The sequence below is a fragment of the Apodemus sylvaticus genome, chromosome 17 (assembly GCF_947179515.1).
Source record: "Apodemus sylvaticus chromosome 17, mApoSyl1.1, whole genome shotgun sequence".
NCBI lineage: Eukaryota > Metazoa > Chordata > Mammalia > Rodentia > Muridae > Apodemus > Apodemus sylvaticus.
Genome location: NC_067488.1, coordinates 35,656,545 through 35,678,713, shown reverse-complemented (window position 1 = coordinate 35,678,713; position 22,169 = coordinate 35,656,545). Strand labels below are relative to the sequence as shown.

The 22,169-nt window shown below is 49.0% G+C and overlaps 1 protein-coding gene across 1 annotated transcript in view; it reads left to right on the top strand.

Moving 5' to 3' along the window:
* The window catches only part of Ndrg1 (N-myc downstream regulated 1), a 42,448-nt gene that overhangs the window by 11,654 nt on the left and 8,625 nt on the right, over positions 1 to 22,169 (top strand). The window contains exons 3-12 of the mRNA XM_052161012.1: positions 521 to 556; positions 9,903 to 10,008; positions 11,786 to 11,906; positions 13,560 to 13,622; positions 14,323 to 14,383; positions 15,635 to 15,721; positions 17,600 to 17,656; positions 19,487 to 19,590; positions 21,022 to 21,078; positions 21,808 to 21,859. Coding sequence (XP_052016972.1) covers positions 521 to 556; positions 9,903 to 10,008; positions 11,786 to 11,906; positions 13,560 to 13,622; positions 14,323 to 14,383; positions 15,635 to 15,721; positions 17,600 to 17,656; positions 19,487 to 19,590; positions 21,022 to 21,078; positions 21,808 to 21,859 — 744 coding nt within the window. The remainder of the gene's footprint in view (positions 1 to 520; positions 557 to 9,902; positions 10,009 to 11,785; positions 11,907 to 13,559; positions 13,623 to 14,322; positions 14,384 to 15,634; positions 15,722 to 17,599; positions 17,657 to 19,486; positions 19,591 to 21,021; positions 21,079 to 21,807; positions 21,860 to 22,169) is intronic.

Sequence of the window (22,169 nt, the reverse complement as noted above, 5' to 3'; positions counted from 1 at the left end):
CGACCTTCCTGGGCCTTGCCTGCCACAGAAAGTTGTTAAAGATGAAAACTGTTTGGGCTGAAATTCCTTGTGTGTCGCTTGAGGAAAAGGCATTGAGGTTTCCTTTACCTTCTTCTCTCCACAAAAGCCTGGATTTAAATCGAGAATGCAGGCATTAGGAGCCACGAGAAAATTGCAAGAGCAGAAGAGACACAGTCGCATTTGAGTTTCAGGAGTAGCAGGCACACCGTGCGTGTGTGCATTACCTAGCCACCTGCAGCGCTCTGTCACCTAAGCTTGTAGCCTGCTTCTATCTTCAGATCTCTTTTGGCCAAGTATCCTTGGAAAAGAATCTAGCAGATGGACCAATTTTCTATTGGACTGCTATTCCCTGAGATGAAATAGTCTTTCTTTGCAAGGACAAAGGGAAGCCCACTGAGCGGAGATCAGATTCAGGCAATGGAAAAGACCATGAGTTGATTGATGTCCGTCTCTAACCAAGGAAACTAACCGTGTATCCATGGCTTTCATCTCTTCACAGAGCATCACTGGTCTCCTGCAAGAGTTCGATGTTCAGGCAAGTAGAAGATGTGGTTTCCTTTTTTGTCCACTGATCTACCCATTCCCTTCCTTTCTTCTTTCCATTGGTATGCAGTAGATTGCTTTTGTAAATGTGGAGTCAGCAGAGAACAGGGTGTGGCCTCAGCCTAGACCCATGCTTTGCAGTTTCTCCTGGAAGAAGCTAGCTTGAATTTAGAGAGGGAGTCAAGAACTGACCAGCCACCAGGAGGGCAGACAGACATATTGCCATGCAGCCCTGGAGAGCTGGGATGTATTTGGGAAATAACAGATGTCCAGTGGATATGGGACCCTGCGATATGGACACATAGTAATCTTGGCATGTCAGATCTGAAACTGGAGTTGTAGGCATAAGGTTGTAGTATGCGGCCCACTCCAATGGAGGGCCAGCCAGGATGTGTCTCCAACTTTGTCTAAAAGCCTGTTATAGAGAGGGGGAAAACCCTGGTCTCTCCAGTGTCCTGTGCCCTCATCCCCAAGCCTGAGTACCCTGGATGGTTATAGGCACACTCACCTAGACTTCTGTGAGTTCCCAGTCACACAGCTTGACTTCAGCCTGTTCTCTGCAGACAGAGGAATCACCTACCTCTGGTTCTTCCAGGGGCTCCTGCTGTGATGTACTCTCATCCTTCCACACAGAGGTGGGGCTCTGGCCTTGTCTCTGGAAGGTAAAGAAAACAATTAGAACAAGGGTTAGAAGTCTGCTTAGTTCCATCACAGGTCTAAAGGCATGAGGTGGGCCTTTGAGGGCCTGGCGCCAGTATGATTGCTGGCTAGTCTGACCTTGGGGTGCCAGAGACTCCCAGTGCGGGTCTGAGGCCATAGTTTTAGTCTGCGTCCCTTTGAAGACAGCTTATCCTGGTAGCTGGCAACAGGAATGAAGTTTTAAGCCATTGCTGTATACCAGTCCTTGGAATCCACTAAGAAAGGTAGCACCTTCACAGTACAGAGAGATATCTCTCTGAACACCAAGTACCCTGTAAAGCAGGGGACTTTGTCCTTATGTCCAAAGCAGAGGTAGGTGGCATAGCCCACACAGGGTGCAGGAAACCCTGTAGGGTTTAATCGTACAAGCATACACTCATCTTGGCCCTTGAGAGGGATCCCTGAGACGGGAACCAGTAACCATCTAAAGGCTATTCCGAGATGACACTTGCTTCCATTGGAGGGTGGAGCCCCTGGCCTCACAAGCCTGCATCAGTGAGGATTCCTGGAGGATCAGGTTGTGGTTTCTTCCCCGGAGCTCCTGTTTGGCATTGGCTTAGCCTAGTGTCTTAGAGGAGTCTCCTTGACACACTGCCTAGCTTTTCACTGTCCTGGCTGTCCTCTCCCTGTCTTTGTTGTTGATAACTTTCCAGTAGTATAGATAGCATCCCTGCATTCTGTGGGTAAACTGAGGCACCCAGACAGAGAGTTCCCTAAGATGACCTCTGTATCCTGAAGAAACTGACCCTCTTAAGGGTCTGCAGCACTGTTGGTTCTAACCAACCTGACCAGCTGTGTGCCTTTGGCAAATTACTTCACCTTGCTGAGTAAGCTTCCTCCAATGAACATATCAAAGTTCCAGTTCTTAACTGTCTACTGGGCACTGTTACGAGCATGCTGAGTCTAATTAAATTCAGTGCTTTAATTTAACTGTGAGATGTACTCTCCACAAGAGCCCTGGTTACAAAGTTCTCATCCCCATGTAATCTCAAGTCAGAAGACCAAGTAGTGATGGGTTGTGTGATCATCTCTTAATGGATGCTTCCAGATGTCTAGGTCATGACTGTTGCTGCTAGGACCCTAGCCTGGGGTTACTGTGGAGCTGTGTGCACTGCCATGCCTCCCATTTTAACAGCTTTATATGAGTAGAACTTCCAGTAGTGGCTTAAAGCAAAGGCTGTGGTCTGCAAGGAAGCATGTGAGAGGTATAAGTGGGCAGAAGTGGCTTTGAGAGTTCAGGGACTCGACTTCCTAGCCACCAGCTTCTTTATCTGCTTGTTCCTATCTACATGAGGTCAGGCTAGAAACATGTTACTAAGCGTCATGGGTGGGAACATCAGAAGTCCCTCTCCCCCAGATTAGTAGGGTAGTCTGCATGCGGCCTGGATCCCACCAGATATGGAAGATAAATAAGCTGACAGGCTCCCTGGCCCCATGTGGAGAAGCAGAAGAGGGACCATGAATGGGGTGGGGATGGCTCCTTAGGTGGAGAGTATCTAGGGAGGGGTTTGGAGTATTGAAGGTCCATTGAGGACTGCTTGTCATCATCCCTTCTGTTGCCTGACTAGCTATGTTCTGTTTGACTCCCTGTGACCTGGTCCACTGTCTATCAGAGGGCTGAGGATATAGAGGGAATCATTTTATGAGCAGGGAGAGCAGGGTTTGTGGTGCTTTCCAGAACTACCCCACGGTCTTGTTGAGAAAGGGAGAGACAGCTCTGGAGAGTGGTTTGCCAGCGGCCACTCTGTGTTTGGTATAGGAGGCAGTGTCCCAGCCTGCACCTTCCTGTCGCAGACCCACAGATGCCTGGGTGGTGGTGATGATAAAGTCGCTGCCTGTTCCCATAAACAAGGTACCATACGGAGGGCTTCCCAGCCAGTGCCCCATTTGACACCTCAGCGGTCATGAGAAGCATCATGTCCACAGGCTCGCATGGAGACAGTGAGGTAGAGGTGGTTGTGCTGGGTGTCACGCCAGGTCTAGTTTTGGCTTCCTTTGAGGACAAGCACACTTTTGGCTCACTGTTTCCAGGCCCTGGGCCTGTGTGTTTGGTCTTTTTGCTTCCTGTGCAATGGCCAGAACTCCCCAGCATTCATCTCACGGTCTAGGACTCAGGGATGTGTGTGTGTGAACTGTGGTGAGCTCAAAGTCAGTGGAATGTCCTAAGGACTTTGGTTCATCTTGTTCAGCCCTGATCTGTCCTGTTGGAGACATGGAGGGACAGTAAGAACAGACCTTGTCCATCAGCGGTGGCTAAGATTGTGACACCCCATCTTGCTTCTAATCACTGTGCCCTCTTGTCCCAGGGTAATAAGAACCATGAAACTGTCCCCTGAGGCCTTGGTTATTCAGTTGGCTGTGTGGGCTGAGCAGAGAGCCCAGTAACCGACAGCCCTGGGGCCCAACCTTGCCTTGAGGCCTGAGCCCCACAGGCCTCACACTGATTAGGGCCTGCTGACTTGCTTTCTTTTCCCTCTATGCCTTCCTGCTCGGTATATGATTGGTAAAGTAACTATCTCTTCTCAGAGTTAAGTCTGAGTGTGGACCCAGAGTCAGTGGAAGGCTAGTACCAGCTGTTCTTTTCTGCTCGTCAACCCGGTCCTTCCAGCCTCAGTTTCCTTATTTAAGCGACTTTGTATTTTAGGGAGGATAATGTTGGAGCTATAATATCACAGAACATGTCTTACCCTCTACTGTGGCTTTCCTCCAATTTTCTGTCCTACAGAACAGTTGACATATTCACCATGTTTAAGGGCACAGTTTAGAGGCTCTGTCTACTAAGTTTGGTGAGCAGGAGTTGTAGAAGTGCTTGAGATTTGAGCTTATTTCCTTTAACGACAATTCTGGAATTTAAGATTATTAAAACTGGCAGGTGCCTTTGAGATGCTCCAGTCCTGCCCTTCTGCTCCAGATGTCTAAACCACTAGATGTACATCTGTTCCAAGGCCTCCTTACTAGGTCACACTCCGTGGAACCTATCCTTGCAGAGAGATCTGTTTGAAGATGCCCAGAGGAACTACTGAGCACAGAATGTCTTCTGGGAACTTCTCTGTGCCTTCCGCAAATGGCCATGTATGAGTCTCCTGCCAGCCCGATAAGGGCAGTGCCCTGCCCTCCTTCTGTTAACATCTAAGATAGAACCCCAGGGAAATCACATGGCGAGGAGATGGGTGTTGAAGCTGACTCAGCTCCTACATCCAGAGACAGAGTCTCCCCTGCAAGTAGTTTGGGGAGGCCACTTCTGGCTCCAGGCTGGTTGGCTTCCATTTACTGTTAGGTCTTCAGTGTCTAATTTAGTGGTTCTCAACTTCCCTAATGCTGAGACCCTTTAATACAGTTTCTCATGTTGTGGTGACTCCCAACCATAAAATTATTTTTGTTTCTACTTCATAACTGTAATTTTGCTACTGTCATGTGTCATAATGTAAATATTTGATATGCAATACCAAAGTGGGACACTCACAGGTCGAGGAACACTGGTCTAATGCCTTTTCCCTAGGCTCTGCTTGTTTAAATGGCTTCATCTGGTTTGGTTTCCACGGGAATATGTGAGTGCACACAGGACACTCTGGAAAATGAACAGATGTTCCCTTCAGGGCCTCCTAGAGGGTAGAGAGCCAGACAGGGGGGCTGACCTCAGTACTTCCCGAGCTTCGTTCCTACTTCTTGTGCCTCCCTGGAGCAAGCTAGGCTGGGGGCTGTTTCTTTGCCCTTCTGTTGCAAGCCCATCTGCTCGTGAGAAATGCAAACAAGCAGCCATCTTGGACTGAGTTCTTTCCCTACGCCTTTGTTTTCTGTTTTCATTCCCCAGTTAATTCATTCTAGAGTGGGCAGAACTCTCACAGAAAGTTCTTAATCCCCCATTTCCTGTCCTTTCCCTTCCCTGGTCCCACTTCCCAGCAAGCTCCTGGGATTCAGAAACTCCATTGTGCATGGTATGGATGCACATCTGGGGCATGTGACATGCTAGCTGCCTGCTCTGGGATTTCCTAGCAACATTTGCTGGAACAGTAAAGGAAAGCCATCTTGGCTGAGGCTTGGAGTGTCTGCCCCAGGCTGGGATCTGTCAGGCTCACCCAGGTAGACCTTCATCTGGCAGCAGAAAAAGTTGCATGCTTTTCTTTCCCAAGGCTTAGTTCTAGTTCTAATCTGTGAAACATACACAGGGGTCAGGGAGTATCACTACCATGAAGACTTCCGGGTACCTTGATCCTATACACAGACCACAATGCTTCTCCACTGGATTTGGGGTAGACTGGTCACTCCTCCCTTCCCCCACCCCCCTGCCTGAGGAACATTCTTCTCCTGTCTGCCTTCCTTGGAGATCCCTTGGAGAATATAACCCTAGATGCTTTTTATGACCAGGGTCAACATGAAGTCACAACAAGGGACTGTGACCCATAGCTTCTTCTCTGTTTTGGTGGGATGGTAACACAAAGGGTGGTGTGGTCCCTTAGGACATTGCAGTCTCATCTCCTGGTATTTCCTGTGGTGAGACTTGCTGGCCTGGAAAATGGGTGGTCCATACCCTCAGCTGCCCTAGAATCTTGGAGAGTAACATCCTCTAGTATCTGCCCAGGGCCTTCAGGGAAGGGTGAGATTATGGTGGGTGTAGCAGCTGGTCTCTAGAGCCCTAGATTATCTAGCCAGGGACTTAAGCCATTCTGTCTCCACTGGAATCACCTCTTCAACAGTTGCTGTAACAACCAACAGGGAGAGAGGTAGCTGTGTGAAAAGCACTTCTGGGTCATAGCTGTGGTAGCAGCCTGAGGAGAGGCAAACTTGCCTTTACTCCTGTTCTGGTTGGCATTAACTGTCAACTTGGCATGACTCAGAATTATCTAGGTAGAGAATGTCATTGCCTTGATCATATTGCCCTATGGGTACGTCTCTGGGGGATTGTCCTGATTACTGATTGATGGAGGAGAGTCCGGTGCATAGTGGGTGGCGCCATTCCCTAGGCAGGTTCGTGAACTGTGTAAGAAAGCTAGTGCAAACCTGCCTGCCGGTGGGCAAGCAACATCCTCCGTGTTTCTCACAGCACTTTGGCTGTGAGCTAAGTTTCTTAGTTGAGGATAGCCTTGTGAGGAATAGCAAAAAGGCCTGCCTTCAAGTTTCTGCCTTTACTTCCTTCAGTGACGGACTGTCATGTGCAATCCTAAACTGAAATAAACGCTTCCCTCCTTAGGCCGCTTTTGTCAGAGATTTTGTCAGAGCAGAAAAGTCAGTTATGAATCTCTTTACCCAGCCACACCCCTACCCCGCAAAAGCCAGTCTGAGTGGTAGTGGGTGCTGAGGGTTCCCTCAGTCTGGTTGTGTATCCACTTTTCTTGCCATCACTGCTGATTAGGCTCCTAGATTGGGGATGTGCTCTCCCTCGTTAGAGATGAGGCCCAGAAGGTTTATGGAGTAGGACAAGGATTTAAAGGGTAATATCCACAGGGAGGCTGGCTTGGCCTATTTTTAGATGGAGCCATGTGGGTAGGTCCCAAGACAATAAAGAATGTAGCCCCACAATGGACCATTGTTCCCTTGGTGGCTTCAGGGACAGCAGATGACCCGCATCCCACGGGGCTGGGCTGTTGCTCCTGTCTTATGGATTTTTCCAGTGCTTGCTCTGTGCAGGAAAGAGGTGCCAAGGCTGAAGAGAAGGAGTGGGGGAGGGAGACAGGGCTAGGCTTTGTGTCCCAGGGGACTTACTTTGGGGACCAATAAGGCATATGGCTCAGGAGACCCCTGAACTGGGGCTTCAAGAAGCTGGGTATCTATGCCTCTACTTGCCAGTGCCTTGCACCCATGCCAATGGGCCTGTGCCTGCTGTACCATTGCAACCTCGTGGACACAGTCACAGGTTCAAATCCATATTCCAGAGAGTAGGGAGGGCTCCAGGCTTGCTTGCTTGCTTTAGAAGTCTTCAGGCATCTCTCTGTCCTGATGGGAACAGGACTAGCTCTTGAGTTTATGTGCTCATGTCTGTTTGAGACAGTACGTAGCCCAGGCTGTCCTCAAACTCTACATCCTGCTGCCTAACGTTTCTCAGTGCTGGGATGGTAGGGGTACACAGCCATAACCACCTAGAGTGAGGTCTTGGTGAGATGCCTCACTGGGGACTAGGCATGTAGCTCAGTGGTAGAGCACTTGACTAGTTAGTAGGGGTGAGGCTCTGGGTTCCATTCCCAGTATATGCAAACAGAAAAAAAGAAAATCTAGCATTCAGAGACTATACTTCATTCCTTGTGTTTTGTACTAGTGAATCCATGTGCATTCTTTTATCCATGCGCACTATACTTGTACATTCATGTGCACTTTTGTGCGCATACAGACATCCATGTGTACTGTTGACACTCTTCTACTCAAGTATATCCATGTCTATCGGCAGTGCTGTGATAATGTATTTATGTATGCCCCTTTTCCCGGTACATCTATGAGTGCTGCTATTCGAGTAGATCTGTGGGTACCATGTTATTCGTACATCCATGTTGACTGCTGTGCTTTTGTATCCATGTGCTGTACTAGTTCCCACCTTCTATACTATGAACATTCATTCTGCTATTTTCATTACAGGCATGCACACTGATATGTAATTATACCCATGTGTACTGTTGTGTGTGCACAAATGTCTATCTGTGCCCTCAAGGGCTTTATAGCCTTATTCTGACCACCTCCAGTCTTGCAGGATGGAGGCTGCTCCTGAACACAGCTCCTGAGTGGGTGGCCCTCCCTTTCTCTTCTTCCCTCATGTTAGATTATGGCTTGCCACCCTTGTCTCCCACCTCATGAGACTTATATGGGTTCTAGATTCCGGGAGGATGTTTTGGGCACCTGAAATTTTCTGTGCCTCTTTGTCACCTGCATGACTCTGAACACCAGTTGTAGCTAGAGGTATCACTCAGTCCTTCAGGGCTTTTGCAAGATATGAAGGATCTGGAGATAAATGGCCCAGCTATAAGGAAGGCCTCAGTGTTCTCAGAAGACCTCTGGAGGACAGCCAAGAGCCAACCACATGAGAGGAGGAAGCTATTGCTTTCAGATGAGGAAATGGCTCCTGGGACATGTGTGTCTTGGGTCCTCAGAAGCCTAGGGTGACAGCAAAGAGAACAGACACCAAGGGCCAAAGGCAGGGTCACAGAGGGTCATAGAGGTTCACAGCCATCTACATGGGAGGTTCATATGACATTGGGCAGGAAAAATCAGCCTTCAGGGAGCTGAGGACTCAGAACTGAGGTGGAGCCTGTCTGTTAGAGGGTAGAAGAGAGAGATAGGTTCCTTGCTCTCTCAAGTGTGCATGGGGGTGGCATGTACTATGGATTACTGAGAAGTGGCTTCAGAGTAGAGCAGAAGAGAGAAGGATTTTAGGGGGACCATTGCAGGTTCTCTGCTCAATGCAGATGGGAAGTTGTTAGCCCATTGCACTGACAGTCCCAGGAGGTAGATGGCATGCTAAGACTAATGCCTACTTTCTGCCTTTATCATCCCTGGGATGATGGTTTAATGCATGCAAATATTTACCTATTGGTAATGTGATGGCTGCTAGTTAAACTTTGCTAGGTCAAGCCCAACCCACTCCCACAGTGAGTCAGGTTAGCTCTGGCTGCTATCACCCAATAGTACCTGGCATTTGAGCGGTGAAATGTGGGAACTAGCCTCAGTCTATGAAACAGAGTAAGTCAAGGGAGGCTGGTGTTTGTGTGTGTGTATATGTGTCTTAGTCGCTGTGCAATTGTTGTGAAGAGATGTGGTTACCAAGGTAACTATTTAGAAAAAAATGCATTAAAATTGCAGTTTGCTCACAATTCCAGTTATATCACGGCAAGGAGTGTGGCAGCATAAATGGTGGTGGGGCAGGAGCTGAGATCTAGATCTTGATCCCTAGCTGATGTGGAGGTAGAGAAGGAAAGATGAACACTGGGCCAGGGGTGGTCTTCTGAAAACCTCAAATCCCACCCCTAGTGACATACTTCGTCCATCAAGGCCATACCTAATTCTAGTCCTATCAGAGTTCCCTTCTCTGCTGACAAAGCCTTCAAATATCTGAGCCTATGGGGAGCATTTTTATTCGAGCCACTACATCGTTTGTTCCCACAGGAAACTGAGGCTGTTCTTTGAAATGAGGAGTGATTTCTAGGAAGCCGCAAATAAGCAAATGCCTATCACCCATGGGATAAGTGAGACACAGAAACAAGAAATCAAGGAAGCTCAAGCCAGAATCAGACAACAGAGTACTTTGCAGGGAGTGTGACTGGGGCCACCTGTCCCTGGACTGTAGTGTATAACCTGCCAGGGTTCTGTCTTCTGCCTCCTGTCACAGCTTTGCTCTCCTAACCCTTTCCTGTTCCCCTTTGCCTCCTCTCTCTTTCTTCTTCCTCTCCCTGGCCTCTTCTTCTTCCCTTCTCCCTTCCTTTTCTTCTTTACCCCTCCGCTTTTCCTCCCCTTCCTTTCCATTCTCCCCCCTTCCCTTTCTCTTCTGGTCTCAGACATCTGCTGTGACCAGTGTAGAGCTCTAGGAACCAGAGGAAGTGTGTACTTGAGGTATCCTCAGAATACAGTTGGGGGCGTGGCAACTGTCCATAGTCAGTGAGTCGGCTACCATGACACTGCGAATCCCATGTAATGGTCCCCTGTCTGCAATCTCTCCTCAGGAGCAGGACATTGAGACCCTACATGGCTCCCTGCATGTCACCCTGTGTGGGACGCCCAAGGGCAACCGTCCTGTCATCCTCACATATCACGACATCGGCATGAACCGTGAGTTTGGGGAGCTGGAATACTTGGGGCTGGCTGGAGGAAGTCGGCTGCTCTTTCTGCTTTTGGGACTTCTTGTTTCCAGCCTCAGCCTGGGAAAACCTGAAGCATACTCTGCTGTTAGTACTGGGTGCTCTGGGGACAGGAAGCAGGCCCCCATGCTGCCTAACAAATGTTACGATGACTTAAAAATTAATGCATGTAATAGCCTTTGATACTGTAGTCATTCTGAAAAGAAGCCTTGTTCCCTTTCTCCACTGCCCTGATCTTCCATACTCCCCATCCCTGCTGAGGACACCTTGTCTCCTATATGTCTCTAGAATGCCATATAAGCACATTCCTCCAGTGTGTGGTTCCTCATGACTGGCTCATGACTGGCTTTATCCATGTTTTCAAGACTGATATGAGTCGTAGCTTTATTGTTTCTTTACTTTCTTGTTGGTGAATAAGATCCTACTGAATGAAAACCACACTTAGTCTTCCATTTTTTTTTTCTCTAAAAAAATGGTCACAACAATAGCTCACTTCCAGTACCAGTTCCTATCTTAGTCACTATTCTATGGCTGTGAACAAGACACCATGACCAATGCCACTCTTACTAAAGAAAGCATTTAATTGGGGGCATGCTTACAGTTTTAGAGGTTTAGTCCATGGTCATGGTAGTAAAATCATGGAGGCAGGCAGGTGCTAGAGAAGTATCTGAGAGTTACATCCTGATCTGTAAGAAGAGAGGGAGAGAGAGAGAGAGGAGAGACTGGGACTGGCATGGCTTTTGAAACCTCAAACACTGCCCCCCAGTGACAAAATTCTTCCAACAAAACTGCACCTAATCCTTCTAATCTTTTCAAATAGTGCCGCTCCCTGATAACTAAGTCTTCATATACATGAGCCTGTGGAGGGACATTCTTATTCAAACCACCACAATGAAGGATATATATTTGGGCTCTCTGCACTTAACTGTGTTATACACAGTGTTGCAGTGAATGTTCACACAGTGGATTTTTACGTTGACAGGAAGTAAGCCAGGCTTGATGGTTTGTCCTCCCAGCACTTGGGAAGCCAAGGCCAGGGAATGCTGTGAGTTGGAAACCAACCTAGTCTACATAGTAAGTTACAGGTCAGCCTGAGCTGCAGAAAACAAACAAACAAACAAATGTCAAGTGTGGTAGCAGTGTTGCATTCCTCTCTAGTCTTAGCAGTCATGGGTAGTGGTAAGAAGATCAGGAGTTCAAGGACAGCCTCAACTACATAGCGAGCTTTCTTTGCCTCGGCCCCTTAGCAAATGGGAGATTCATCCTAGGAGACACGGGTAGATACTTCTTGCTTTACCTAATGTGCTTCTTGTTTGAAAAATTACGTGTGCCTTGAAAGGTGTCCCTGATCATGTAGTGTGAGAGACCCAGAGAGATCAGGAGTGTACTGTCCCTACGGCAAACTTTCCAGAGAGGAGGCAGAGTCAGACCCTCAGCCCCTTCTGGCACTGACTGCAAATGAGGACTCAAGGCGCTTAAGGACCAGTTCTACCCAGTACTAGACTTTAGTTCTATGACTCTTCCCTCCTTCACCACCAGCAGGGGGTGTAGACTTACACTATTTCTTTTTGAGATAGGGTCTCATTATATTGAGGAACTTATCTAGAACTCCCTGGGTGTAGACCAGGCTGGCCTTGAACTCAGAGAATCACACTCTCTTGGGAGCCCCTCTGCTGCTGCTAAGTGAAGGGGAAAAAATGAATGTACGCCTAACGTCTTCCTCATTTGCCCCTTGATGTGTCCTGCAGACAAGACCTGCTACAACCCCCTCTTCAACTCTGAGGACATGCAGGAGATCACACAACATTTTGCTGTCTGTCATGTGGATGCCCCTGGCCAACAGGATGGTGCCCCTTCCTTCCCAGTGGGGTAAGAGCAGAGACCTTCGCCCCACACGCAGGTGGGATGCATGTAGAGGAGGAAATGTCAATCTGGGTAAATCAAAATTACCCCTGGTAAAAGACTAGATTTACAGTCTCTGAGCTGGGCACAGTGCTGCATGCCTGGATCCCAGCACTTGGGAAGCTGAAGGCAGAAGGACCACTAGTTTGAGGTTAGCTTCATGACATAGCAAAATCATCTTAATTTTTTTTAAAAAGTAAAGAAAAGAAAGAAAAGCCAAGATTTTATTTTAACCATTTTTATGGCTAGATGTGAGTTGCAACATAACGTTTACTTTCAAACTAGTTTCTTTTTCACTTGTGTGTGTGTGTGTGTGTGTGTGTGTGTGTGTGTGTGAGAGAGAGAGAGAGAGAGAGAGAGAGAGAGAGAGAGAGAGAGAGAGAGAGAGAGAGAGAGAGGCTGTGCATCTCACATAGTCTGTGCAGCTGTGGGGGTTGGGCCCGCTGACTACCATATCTCATGCAGGATGTCTCCTCCAACACTCGATGCTGGATGGGACATGCAGGACCAGCCCTTTCCCTGGGTTTACAGGCTTTCCATGGTGTCCCCACGACCATTTACAGACAGATATAGTCTTTTATTACTGAACTGATCTCAGTTCTTAATTATTAACTTTGTCGTCAAAGATGAGAAGGGACATCTGTTTCCTCAGGGACAGGCCCAGGTATAAAAAGCTTGTTCAACAGTGGGGTACAGTTAACTGTTAACCAGCTGACAACACCAGAGCTTTCTCCACTGAGTCACCTTGACAACTGTCTGAGAGATGGGGGGGGTGGGGTGTCATGCAGAGGCTCTTACTCTCCAGGTGAAGTCTCTCCATGTTTCTAGATCTTGCCTCCCCTAGAGAAATATGTGAAATGTACTTGTACATTAAGATGTGAGGTGTGTGCCCCCAAGATTACATGGTGACTTCGATGCGCTTAATGTAGAACACTGTTGGAACAGGATGTGGCTTCTCCCTGCTCTCTGGGGTAGGGCTGGGTGACACCCCTTGTCTTGGGGGCAATAAAAGCAGGATTGGGGATGAATGGCTTCAGTGGCTATCTCCTCTTTGGAGTCTTCTTCCTCTTAGGAATCAGCTACTTTTTTGTATGCCCAGCTCCAGGCAGCTAACAGGAAACCAAGGCCTTCATAGTTAGGTAGCTTTTCCATTATCATTATTGTACCTAGGAGGCTCTGGCTCCAAGCTGAGGTGTGATCTCTCCCAAAGGAGTCCCATGTCTTAGCCCCTCATTTCTCCTAAAGGTGTCTCCAGTTAAGTAAAGTCACATCATCCAGGCTCCTCCCAGCCTTTTCAGGGTCCTCCACATATGTTCTCTGTCTAAGGTCCATTTCCCCACCGGGCTCTGTCTCAGCATCACTTCCTCTAGGAAACCCCTCCTGAACGATTGAACAAAGTGGATCCCCTTCTTCTATTTTCCCCCCAGCCTATCGCTGTCGCTTCCCAGTTCAGAGGAAGCTACTGTGTTAGGGTGGGGTGTGGATTCTGAGGGGTGGGGTTGTAGTGTCTGTGTGTGGAAGGGCCAGCTGGTACCTGAGCTTTCAGACTGTCCTGGTATAGGTGATTTGTTTCTCCCAGGGTCTGGCTTCTCACGATCTGCCTCTCCATATCCCCTGCAGGTACATGTACCCCTCAATGGATCAGTTGGCTGAAATGCTTCCTGGAGTTCTTCACCAGTTTGGGTAAGAGTTAGGGACCTTCTCTTCCAAGGTTGTCAGGGAAGGGCAGCTGCTGGCCTCCTTCTGTCCCTTGGCCTGACTACCAAAGTGCAGGTTGGAGTTCGCAGACGGGTCCTTGCCACAGTTTGGACCCACTGCTTCCCCCGCTCGACATCCCTCCCTGTGTCCCGTGCCTGTGACCTTGCTTCTCGAGTGGCCCCAGTGCACATTCTGTCCTTGCCTCCTGAGCCTATGGGACATTCTGGAATAGTGTCCCTGGGACCTTGGCTTCTCTTTCCAGACCCTCAGTTCTGCCCTTGGAAGCTCCCCTTTCTCTCTCACTTCAGCCTCTCCTAGGGCTAAACCCCATGGTTCGGGCCCAATTTATTCCCATCCCAAGTTTCAGAATCCAGAATAAAGCTTGGAAGTGGGCTGAGACAATATCTCAGTGGGCCTTCCTGTAAATGCTAGGCGTCTCAGAGCCTGGGCTGGCCACGGTCAGGGGAAAAGGAGCAAGAGAGATGAGACTTCCAGGTCACAGCTCTGGACCTGGAGGGCACATGAGGGTAGCCTGCCTCTCGTAGCATGGACAAGCTTGTCAGCATCCTCGGCAATGACATCCAAGGGGTGGAGCTCTTAGGAATAAGTGAGGGAAGTTTATGGGAGTGGGCAGGGGCTCCATCATCTCCTCCTTTGATGACCTGAATCGTCATTTGGTTTCCAGGCTCAAGAGTGTCATTGGCATGGGGACAGGCGCTGGTGCCTACATCCTGACCCGCTTTGCAGTAAGTTCTTTGGCAGTTTGTAAAATTACATTGAAAATGAGTTTGGGGCTGGGGAGCTGTGTGAGTGGGAAAGAGGGAGCCTGTAAACCCAGGGAAAGGGCTGTTCCTGCGTGTTTCCAAGCATGTGGAGTTGAGGACTGGTATTGGAATCCCCAGAACCCACATAAAAGTCGTGTGCCTGTGACCTCAGCATGCCAGTAGGGTGGAGATGGGCATCCAGAGAAGTGTGTGGCCAGCCAGCCTAGCCTAAAAGGCAGCTTCCTATTTGATGAGAGAGAGCCCCTGCCTCAAGGGAACACAGTGGAGAGCAACAGAGATAGACACCTTTGCCTTGCACTGGCTTTTGCATGGATATTCTAGGCATGTATACTTGCACAGTTGAGTATGTAAGACGCACACATGCAACTTGAAAAGTATCAAAAAACAAAACAAAACGAAACAAAACAAAACAAAAAACCAAAAGTCCAAACAGGAAAAAGAAACGAGCTGTACTTTCCTTTGCCAAGTAAGAGTCCCTCGGGCCATTTGTGACATGTATCCCATGCATGCATTCATACTAACAGCTTTGGTCTTTCGGTAAACACTGGATGGGTCTTTTCCTCTCTGGTCCTATTCCCTGAACTGCAAATGTAGATGATTTTCCACCCAAAGAGTCCTCTGAATCCTGCACTGCATTATCTCTGAGTTTTGTGACCCAGGTCATCTGGGATCCTAATTGAGTCTAAATCAGAATCAGACACGAGCTAGTGTGACAGTGACCACTGCTAGCACTGTGGGTCTCCTTCTTGTCTTTACCAAGCTATCTTAAAGCAGCTCATGCCCTTCAGCCCAAGGCATTTTGATGCTTAGGAAGTGAAGCACCTTCATGGTGCTCAGGCATACCGTCAAAGTACAAATCAGCCTGGGCATCAGTCTCAACTAGATGCTAGCATGGGCTTGGAGTCCTAAATACATAGGAATCCCAGGCAGTGGAGCCACACAGCATTCCTGTGCCCTTCTCACTTAGCTGTGACTTGGCTGTTGCACACTGGGGAAGTTGAGGCTCTGTGGGGGTGAGGGGGCATGCAAGTGCACTCTGTCCTTTTCTATGGCTTCTTCCCCCTGTTCTCTCGAGGGCCTAGTCAAGTTTTGAACGATCAAGAACCTCAGTTGTGCACTGACTATGCAGGGAAACATTACCATCTGCTCTAGGATCCCACGATTGCTGGTTTAAAGCCCTCAGGACGTGTCATGTTGTGTCTCTGATTATAGCTCAACAACCCTGAGATGGTGGAGGGCCTTGTGCTCATGAATGTGAACCCCTGTGCTGAAGGCTGGATGGACTGGGCTGCCTCCAAGGTAAGGCCGGGCAGGGCAGGTTGGTAGGGTCCCAGCCTCGACTCAGGGCAGCGACCTTCGTGACCACCCTCTTCTGCTTCCCTTACTCTCCAAGAGAGCACCCTTCCTCAGCCCTGTTTAGGCTAGCAACTATTTGCCGCTCTAAAGGTCTTAGTGGCTTGGCCCTGCCTGCTGTCCCAAGGGACCCTGTTGATCCTGTTGATTTCCTTTCTTTCTTTTTTTAAGTGAGGATTGCTTTCTTTTTTTCTGTAAAGTCCTCGTCGTCATCGTCCTCTGACAAGGATAGGGAGAAACTTCCCATCAAAGCCACACAGGCTGGTGTGACTAGTCTCTCCCTGGGATAGTAGTTTTCTTAGTTTGGGCAGCTGTTGGGGAAAAGGGCAAGGGCTGTACCCACCCCTTCCTGTCTGCCAGATGCTGTGTTTCTTCCCAAAGCCTTGATGGAGTTTGGGAGCCCTGTCCCTCCTTGTAGAGCAGCCAGGAACGAAGAATCCTGCCTGGCTTTTATTTTATTTTCCAGCTGAGAAAGGGACATTCCATTTGGGTCCACTTGGCTGCCTGACCACTGTTCTAAGCCAGACAAGGAGGGCCGGGTCCACTGGCCTCCAGCTGAGAGATAGGCCGTGGTTTTAATGAATTCCCCATGTGCAGTCCCTCTGGCCTTGAAAGATAGCCTGCACATCTAGGGCCATTGGTACGCCAAGAATGAGTGTCAGAGCCTGTGATGGCTGATGACTTACAGGAGCCTTAGTGTGGGAGCCTTACTATGGCCTGATGGCGTGGTTCCTAATACCTTCAGTTATAGACAAGAGGCCTGAGGTCTGGGGTCTTCAGCCCCCACCCCATCTCCAAGGCCCCACAGCTGCAAGTGGCCATTGGAGCAGTCCAGGACCCCAGGTCAAGTGTTCATCTCCCTTACCCATCTCTACCAAAATGGAGTTACCTGTGCTATCTGCCTTACATCTGCAAAGCACCTAAAGTATTCGTGTGCACTTATACAGCTCCTATTATATACCTAATGGTTTGGATTTATGTCATGATCTGAATATTTATTGAATACTAGTATGCTTTCAGGTTCTGCTGTATACAGTTTCTTCGGAAGTGGGATTCAGGAAGTCATTAGTGAATTCAGAGACTTTGGGGATTTCATAGATCAGAAACTGGCTGGAGAGGAAAAGCTAGGGGTTGGTGTAGGAGTAGCTGGGGCTGAGTGGACCCTGACCTGTGGATAGGGAGATCCCCATGTGTGGAGGTGATCGGACCTTTGTGATGAGGACTTTGTGCACTTTGAGCAGGGAAAGCTTGGCCTAGCTAGGTGTGACTCCACCCCACTTGCTGTATGTCTCTTCCATGTCAACTCTGATGGGAAGGAACTGGATGGAAAGCCAGGCCTGGCCTGCCTTGGGGTGTCGGTCCAGGAGGGGACTGGAGAAAGGAGCTGAACTGCTACACTGAAGATCTTTGATATCCAAGATGTCTAAGATAACCAACTTTAGCTGAGGAAAGGCTTATTCGGCTCCTCGGTTTGGAGGAGTTGGTCTATGATCCTGACCCTATGACAAGACAATATGCCATGGCAGTAGGCCAGCCACAGGCTGGGGGCAAAAATCAAAGAAACTACCCCAATGATCTGACGGCCTCCTGTTGGCCTCAACCTCCTAAAAGTTCCCTCACTATCTCCCAGTAGGACCAAGCTCTTCTAAATTGGCCTATGAGACACATCCCAGAGTCAGCTTCTACCCCGGGCTGTCATGGAGACCTAGATGAAGCCCAAGGAGGCAGGCGGTTATCATTCTGCCTCCAGGGCCCTAGGCTATCTGACTCCCCTCCCGCTGATGAGTCCTAGCTGCTGATTTGTTCTTGGTTCACTCTCCACAGATCTCAGGATGGACCCAAGCCCTGCCAGACATGGTGGTGTCCCACCTCTTTGGCAAGGTGAGTGTTGTAGACCTGTGTCCCGTGTCCTCACTGAGCAGTTAGCACAGCACAGTCTGGCACTCAGCACAGAGCCACATGGGCATGTGGTACAAAAGAGATTCAATCAAGGGGTGACCCAGGCTGAAGTCTGAATTATTGTGAAGTATTGATTCATAGCCAATGAGCCATTCATATGGTTTTTCTTGCCTTTCCCACTTTGAGAATTTTATACATGTGTACAATGTCTTCTGAACAAATGTACCCTGAGTTCTTCCCCTCCAGTTCTTCCCAGACTGTGTGTGTGTGTGTGTGTGTGTAAATTATGAAATCTGTTGATGCTGTTGGCATGAGCAAGAATATAGGGCTATCCACCGGAGTGTAGACAACCGACCTGGGGCACATTTCTTGATGAAAACTGATCCCCCTCCTCCCTTCCAGCCACCATCAACAGCCAATAGCTCCTCACCAGGGGTGGGGTTTCATGATAAACTGTTTTTGTCATAGCACAGTGTGCTGTATATTTTAACAAGTCCACCAGTCATCACAGTAACTGAGATACTGGAAATGTCTTTCCCCCTTCTCCATTTCATTGCACGGTGAGCCACCCTCTTCTTGCTCTTCCCAGGAATGCTCTGCTCTGCTTTTTGTCCATGAAGTAAACCCTGTACTCCTCTCTTTGCCATGGCTTCTCTCCCTTAGAGTGATTATTTTAGAATCTACTCAATTTTTTTTTGGACCCCATCATAGATTTGGTACTGTGTAATATTCCACTGAATGGACACACCATTGGTTTCCTGTTGACCTGTGTTGAGCCATCATGTATAACAGTTTAGGGTTGTTATGAGTAAAGTCTGCAGTGGACATGTCTATAGGATCAGCTCTGTGTCTGTGTGAGGCTCTATCCCCAGTATTTTCCAAGGATTAGCTCATGTAGTCTGTTCAGGAACTCTGTGACCATGGGATAAACCTGGCATTCATTCCAGTTTGAGATGAAGAAATTCAGACCAGAGGTTGAATGGCTTGGGTAAGGTCTCCTGGGAGATCAGGGGACCTATGACTGTGATTTGAACTTCTAAGTTTAACTACAACATACAGTCTCCTAAGCCTCTTCCTTTGCCTGGGTCTTACATAGACTAAAGACAGAGAAGGCACCCATGCAGTGTACTGGTGGCAGGCCTGGCATCTGTTTTTGTCTGGTGTCACATCTTTAGCCTCCTCCAAGGCCAACCACCATGAGGGAGGATGTACTTTTGGCTCACGTCCACGTTCAGTGCCTGGAAAACCCCTCAGTTGCCCAGACCCAGTGAAGCCCTGCTTGATGGATGCAGCATTCTCTAGGGCCAAGCTAATGGACGTGACAACACTTTAATGCCCTCCTGAGTCTCTGGGCAGCAGAAAACGCCCTGCTTTGGTGTAGCCCCCTTTGTGACTGCAATGGCTTAGAGCAACCTGAGGTCATCATCCCACAGTCCAGACTGTCCCCAGGACCCTTGAGGCTTGCTGATGCCTCCAACTTACTGCTCTTCATTTGACCAGATTCCTCCCACCACTTTCCCCTAGGATGTCTTTGCCAGGGCTAAGGCTCCTTGTTGACAAAGGGTCCTTCTGATCCCCTATGTGACAGGAGTAGGTTGCGCTAGGTCTACTGTGAAGCAGGAGTCCTGAGCTTAGCTGAGGCTCCTGTTGGGAAACCCAGTCTCTCTGGTACTAGGAGCTATCATTCAGCAGTCTGCTCCAGGCAACACAGACATGTCCCCAGCTCACTCAGCTAATTCTGCCTTAGCCGCCTCATCCCTGTGGCTGGAGAGTGCTGACAAACCTTCCCTGCTCTTCCCTCTGTCACCCCAGGAGGAGATGCACAACAACGTGGAGGTTGTGCACACTTACCGCCAGCACATCCTGAACGACATGAACCCGAGCAACCTACACCTGTTCATCAGCGCCTACAACAGGTGAGAGCCCTGTGCTGCCAGGTCACACTGGGGTCCTCACCAGCTTCCTGCAGCAGGCCTGGGGTGAAAGCAGAGAGTAGGACCCCCCCACACACACACAGCCAGAGGTTGATAGAGTGGGGTCTGGGGAGGACAATGGCTGTGTAGGAGCTGTGTGGCCCTTTGTACTGAGTGAGCTCTGTTGGGATCTGAGCTCCTACCTAGACTGTGGGGCCAGTTGAGTGGCATGCAGCTGGGCGGTCAGAGTGGACAGCTGAGGCTGGTGCCCAAGGCTGACTCAGAATAAAAGCCCCTGTGGGCAGAGCTGGGCAAAGGGTCAAAACATTGTGAGGATGCAGAACCCTAGAGGCTGCTGGGAGAAGAGAGAGCTGAGGGCAAAGGATGAGAGGTACTTGTTCCCGGGGAGGGGACTACACAAGGATATTAGCATCAGTCAAAAGTTCTGGAACCTTCTAGGAAGGTTGTGCAAGTACCTTTGCCACTCGCCCCACCCAGGGGCCAGCAGTGAGCCTTGCATACATCTGACCTAGGATGGTGCCTAACACATAATTAACCTGATGGAAGTGAGTTTGCATTTGTAATGAGCTTGGGCTCTCTGGTGGACTCGGGTATCCTTTCCACAATGCTGTCAGCATCTCAGTGCAGGGGTCTTTGGCATTCTCACTGCTATCTGAGGATGCAGATGAGTACCAAGAAGAGGGAGATGGTCTCCTGACTGGACAGTGGGAATCACAGGACTCCCTGCACAGCAGCCGATGGAGAGGGGCTGTTAGTTACTGAGGCTGTTACCCGGGAGGGAGAAAAGCACAGAAAGGTTTAGTCTGCTTCCCAAGTCACACAGCTAGGAAGCAGCAGGGTGTGGTGATTTGAATCCTGCCATGCTGGCTTCAGTCTCAGAGCTTCGGAGGGTGGAGAGGCCAGGTGCTCACTTACAGGGACCAGATCTCCACTGGACTTCTGCTAGCCAAGTGGAACACCTATGTAGGCTTCAGCACATGTAGAAGAGCAGGCCTGAGTTTTAGAGGTGACATCAGAGCTGCTGAAGGAAGGCTTCAGTTAGCAATGGAGGGGTTGCTAAAAGCCCATTCCAGAGCTTTTGCAATGATAGGTAGGGGCTCAAGCTATTGGACAGGGAGGCAGGGACCTCTAGTGAGGACCTGATTTGTTTTACTGTAGAAATAATATTAATATTGATGTCAAATTTGGGGCAAAATGAAGAGGGTTTTGTTAGAAACAGATGAGACCTGCTGTCTCTTAACTGCTTCTATGAACACGAAGTAGCCATGGGCTCTTGAAAGCTGTGTGACCTCATGAAGATGACCTGTGGATGTTTTTCTAGAATGGTCTATGGAGGGACCTGCAGGGTTAATGTAGTGGGAATGGCTACTGGGGTAGGTTTCCTCATGCTAACCACGTGCGAATTATCTGCAGCCGGAGAGACCTGGAGATTGAGCGGCCAATGCCTGGAACCCACACTGTCACCCTGCAGTAAGTGGCTTCTTTCTCATATGATGTCTTCTTTGCTTTACTTGGGGCTGCTGGTGGGGGCTTCTGCTGGGTGTGTGAAATGCCACCGTGGGGTGGAACACTACAGTAGAGATGACTATGTTCTATCCCAGGGATCTGACTTCTTGAATAGCTGGAGTCAGCATCAGGACAGAGTGTGTGATCATAGCTACAGCCCTTGGATCAGGAGGTTGACTGCCTTTGCTAATTAAACACATCCAACACTGATGGCTTCCCAAAGCCTATAGATGAAAGATGCAGGACCTGGCATGAGTAAGTCCTTAATGTCTAGTAGGAAAGGTCTCAACTAACACATTCCACTGGCAATGATGTTGTCTTTCTGTGGTTCCTGGTGTGTGCCACACTATTGGGTCCTTGTGAACCTGGTTTCATCATGAATGCGAGACACTGATTTTTCCATTTTCCTTCCTGCAAGATTCCTTTTTCTCCTTCCTTGGGCAGAGGTGCTTTGGAATGAAATCATTAAGACACTAAATCATTGGGCTGAGATTTTGTACTAAGGTATATGTAAGTGCTAGCCCGTGTTATCCAAAGTTCAAAGCAGAGAACGGTACCAAGGAGTCATGGAGGCTTAGAGGGTTCTGGGAAACCTAAACAGCCTTTTAGAATCCTACTGTAGCCCAGCGTCTGAATTCTGAGAACCTGGAGATGGTTCCTGGGCTGACTCTCCTTCCCCTCTTTCCCGTGCAGGTGTCCTGCTCTGCTGGTGGTTGGAGACAACTCTCCTGCCGTGGATGCTGTGGTACGTATCAGTTCAGCAGGCCACATGTGCTCACCTCTATGACCTTCCCAATGCGAAGACATTGTTTCAATGTGAAATGACCTTGGTGCAGAGCTCAGACCAGCTTCTCTCTGTGGCCACCAGTTCTCACTGCCTGGCCACCCGCTTCCCCTGCCCTCCTGCTTTTTCATGGGACCCTCATCTACACGATGGAATTAACACTAGGCGTCATGGTTAGGGATTCTTTCCCAGTCTCAGCAGCAGGTGGATCTTTCTGTTTAACAGAAGAGCAAAGCAACCAGGTCAGGCAGAGCTTTCTGCCTCAGTCTAC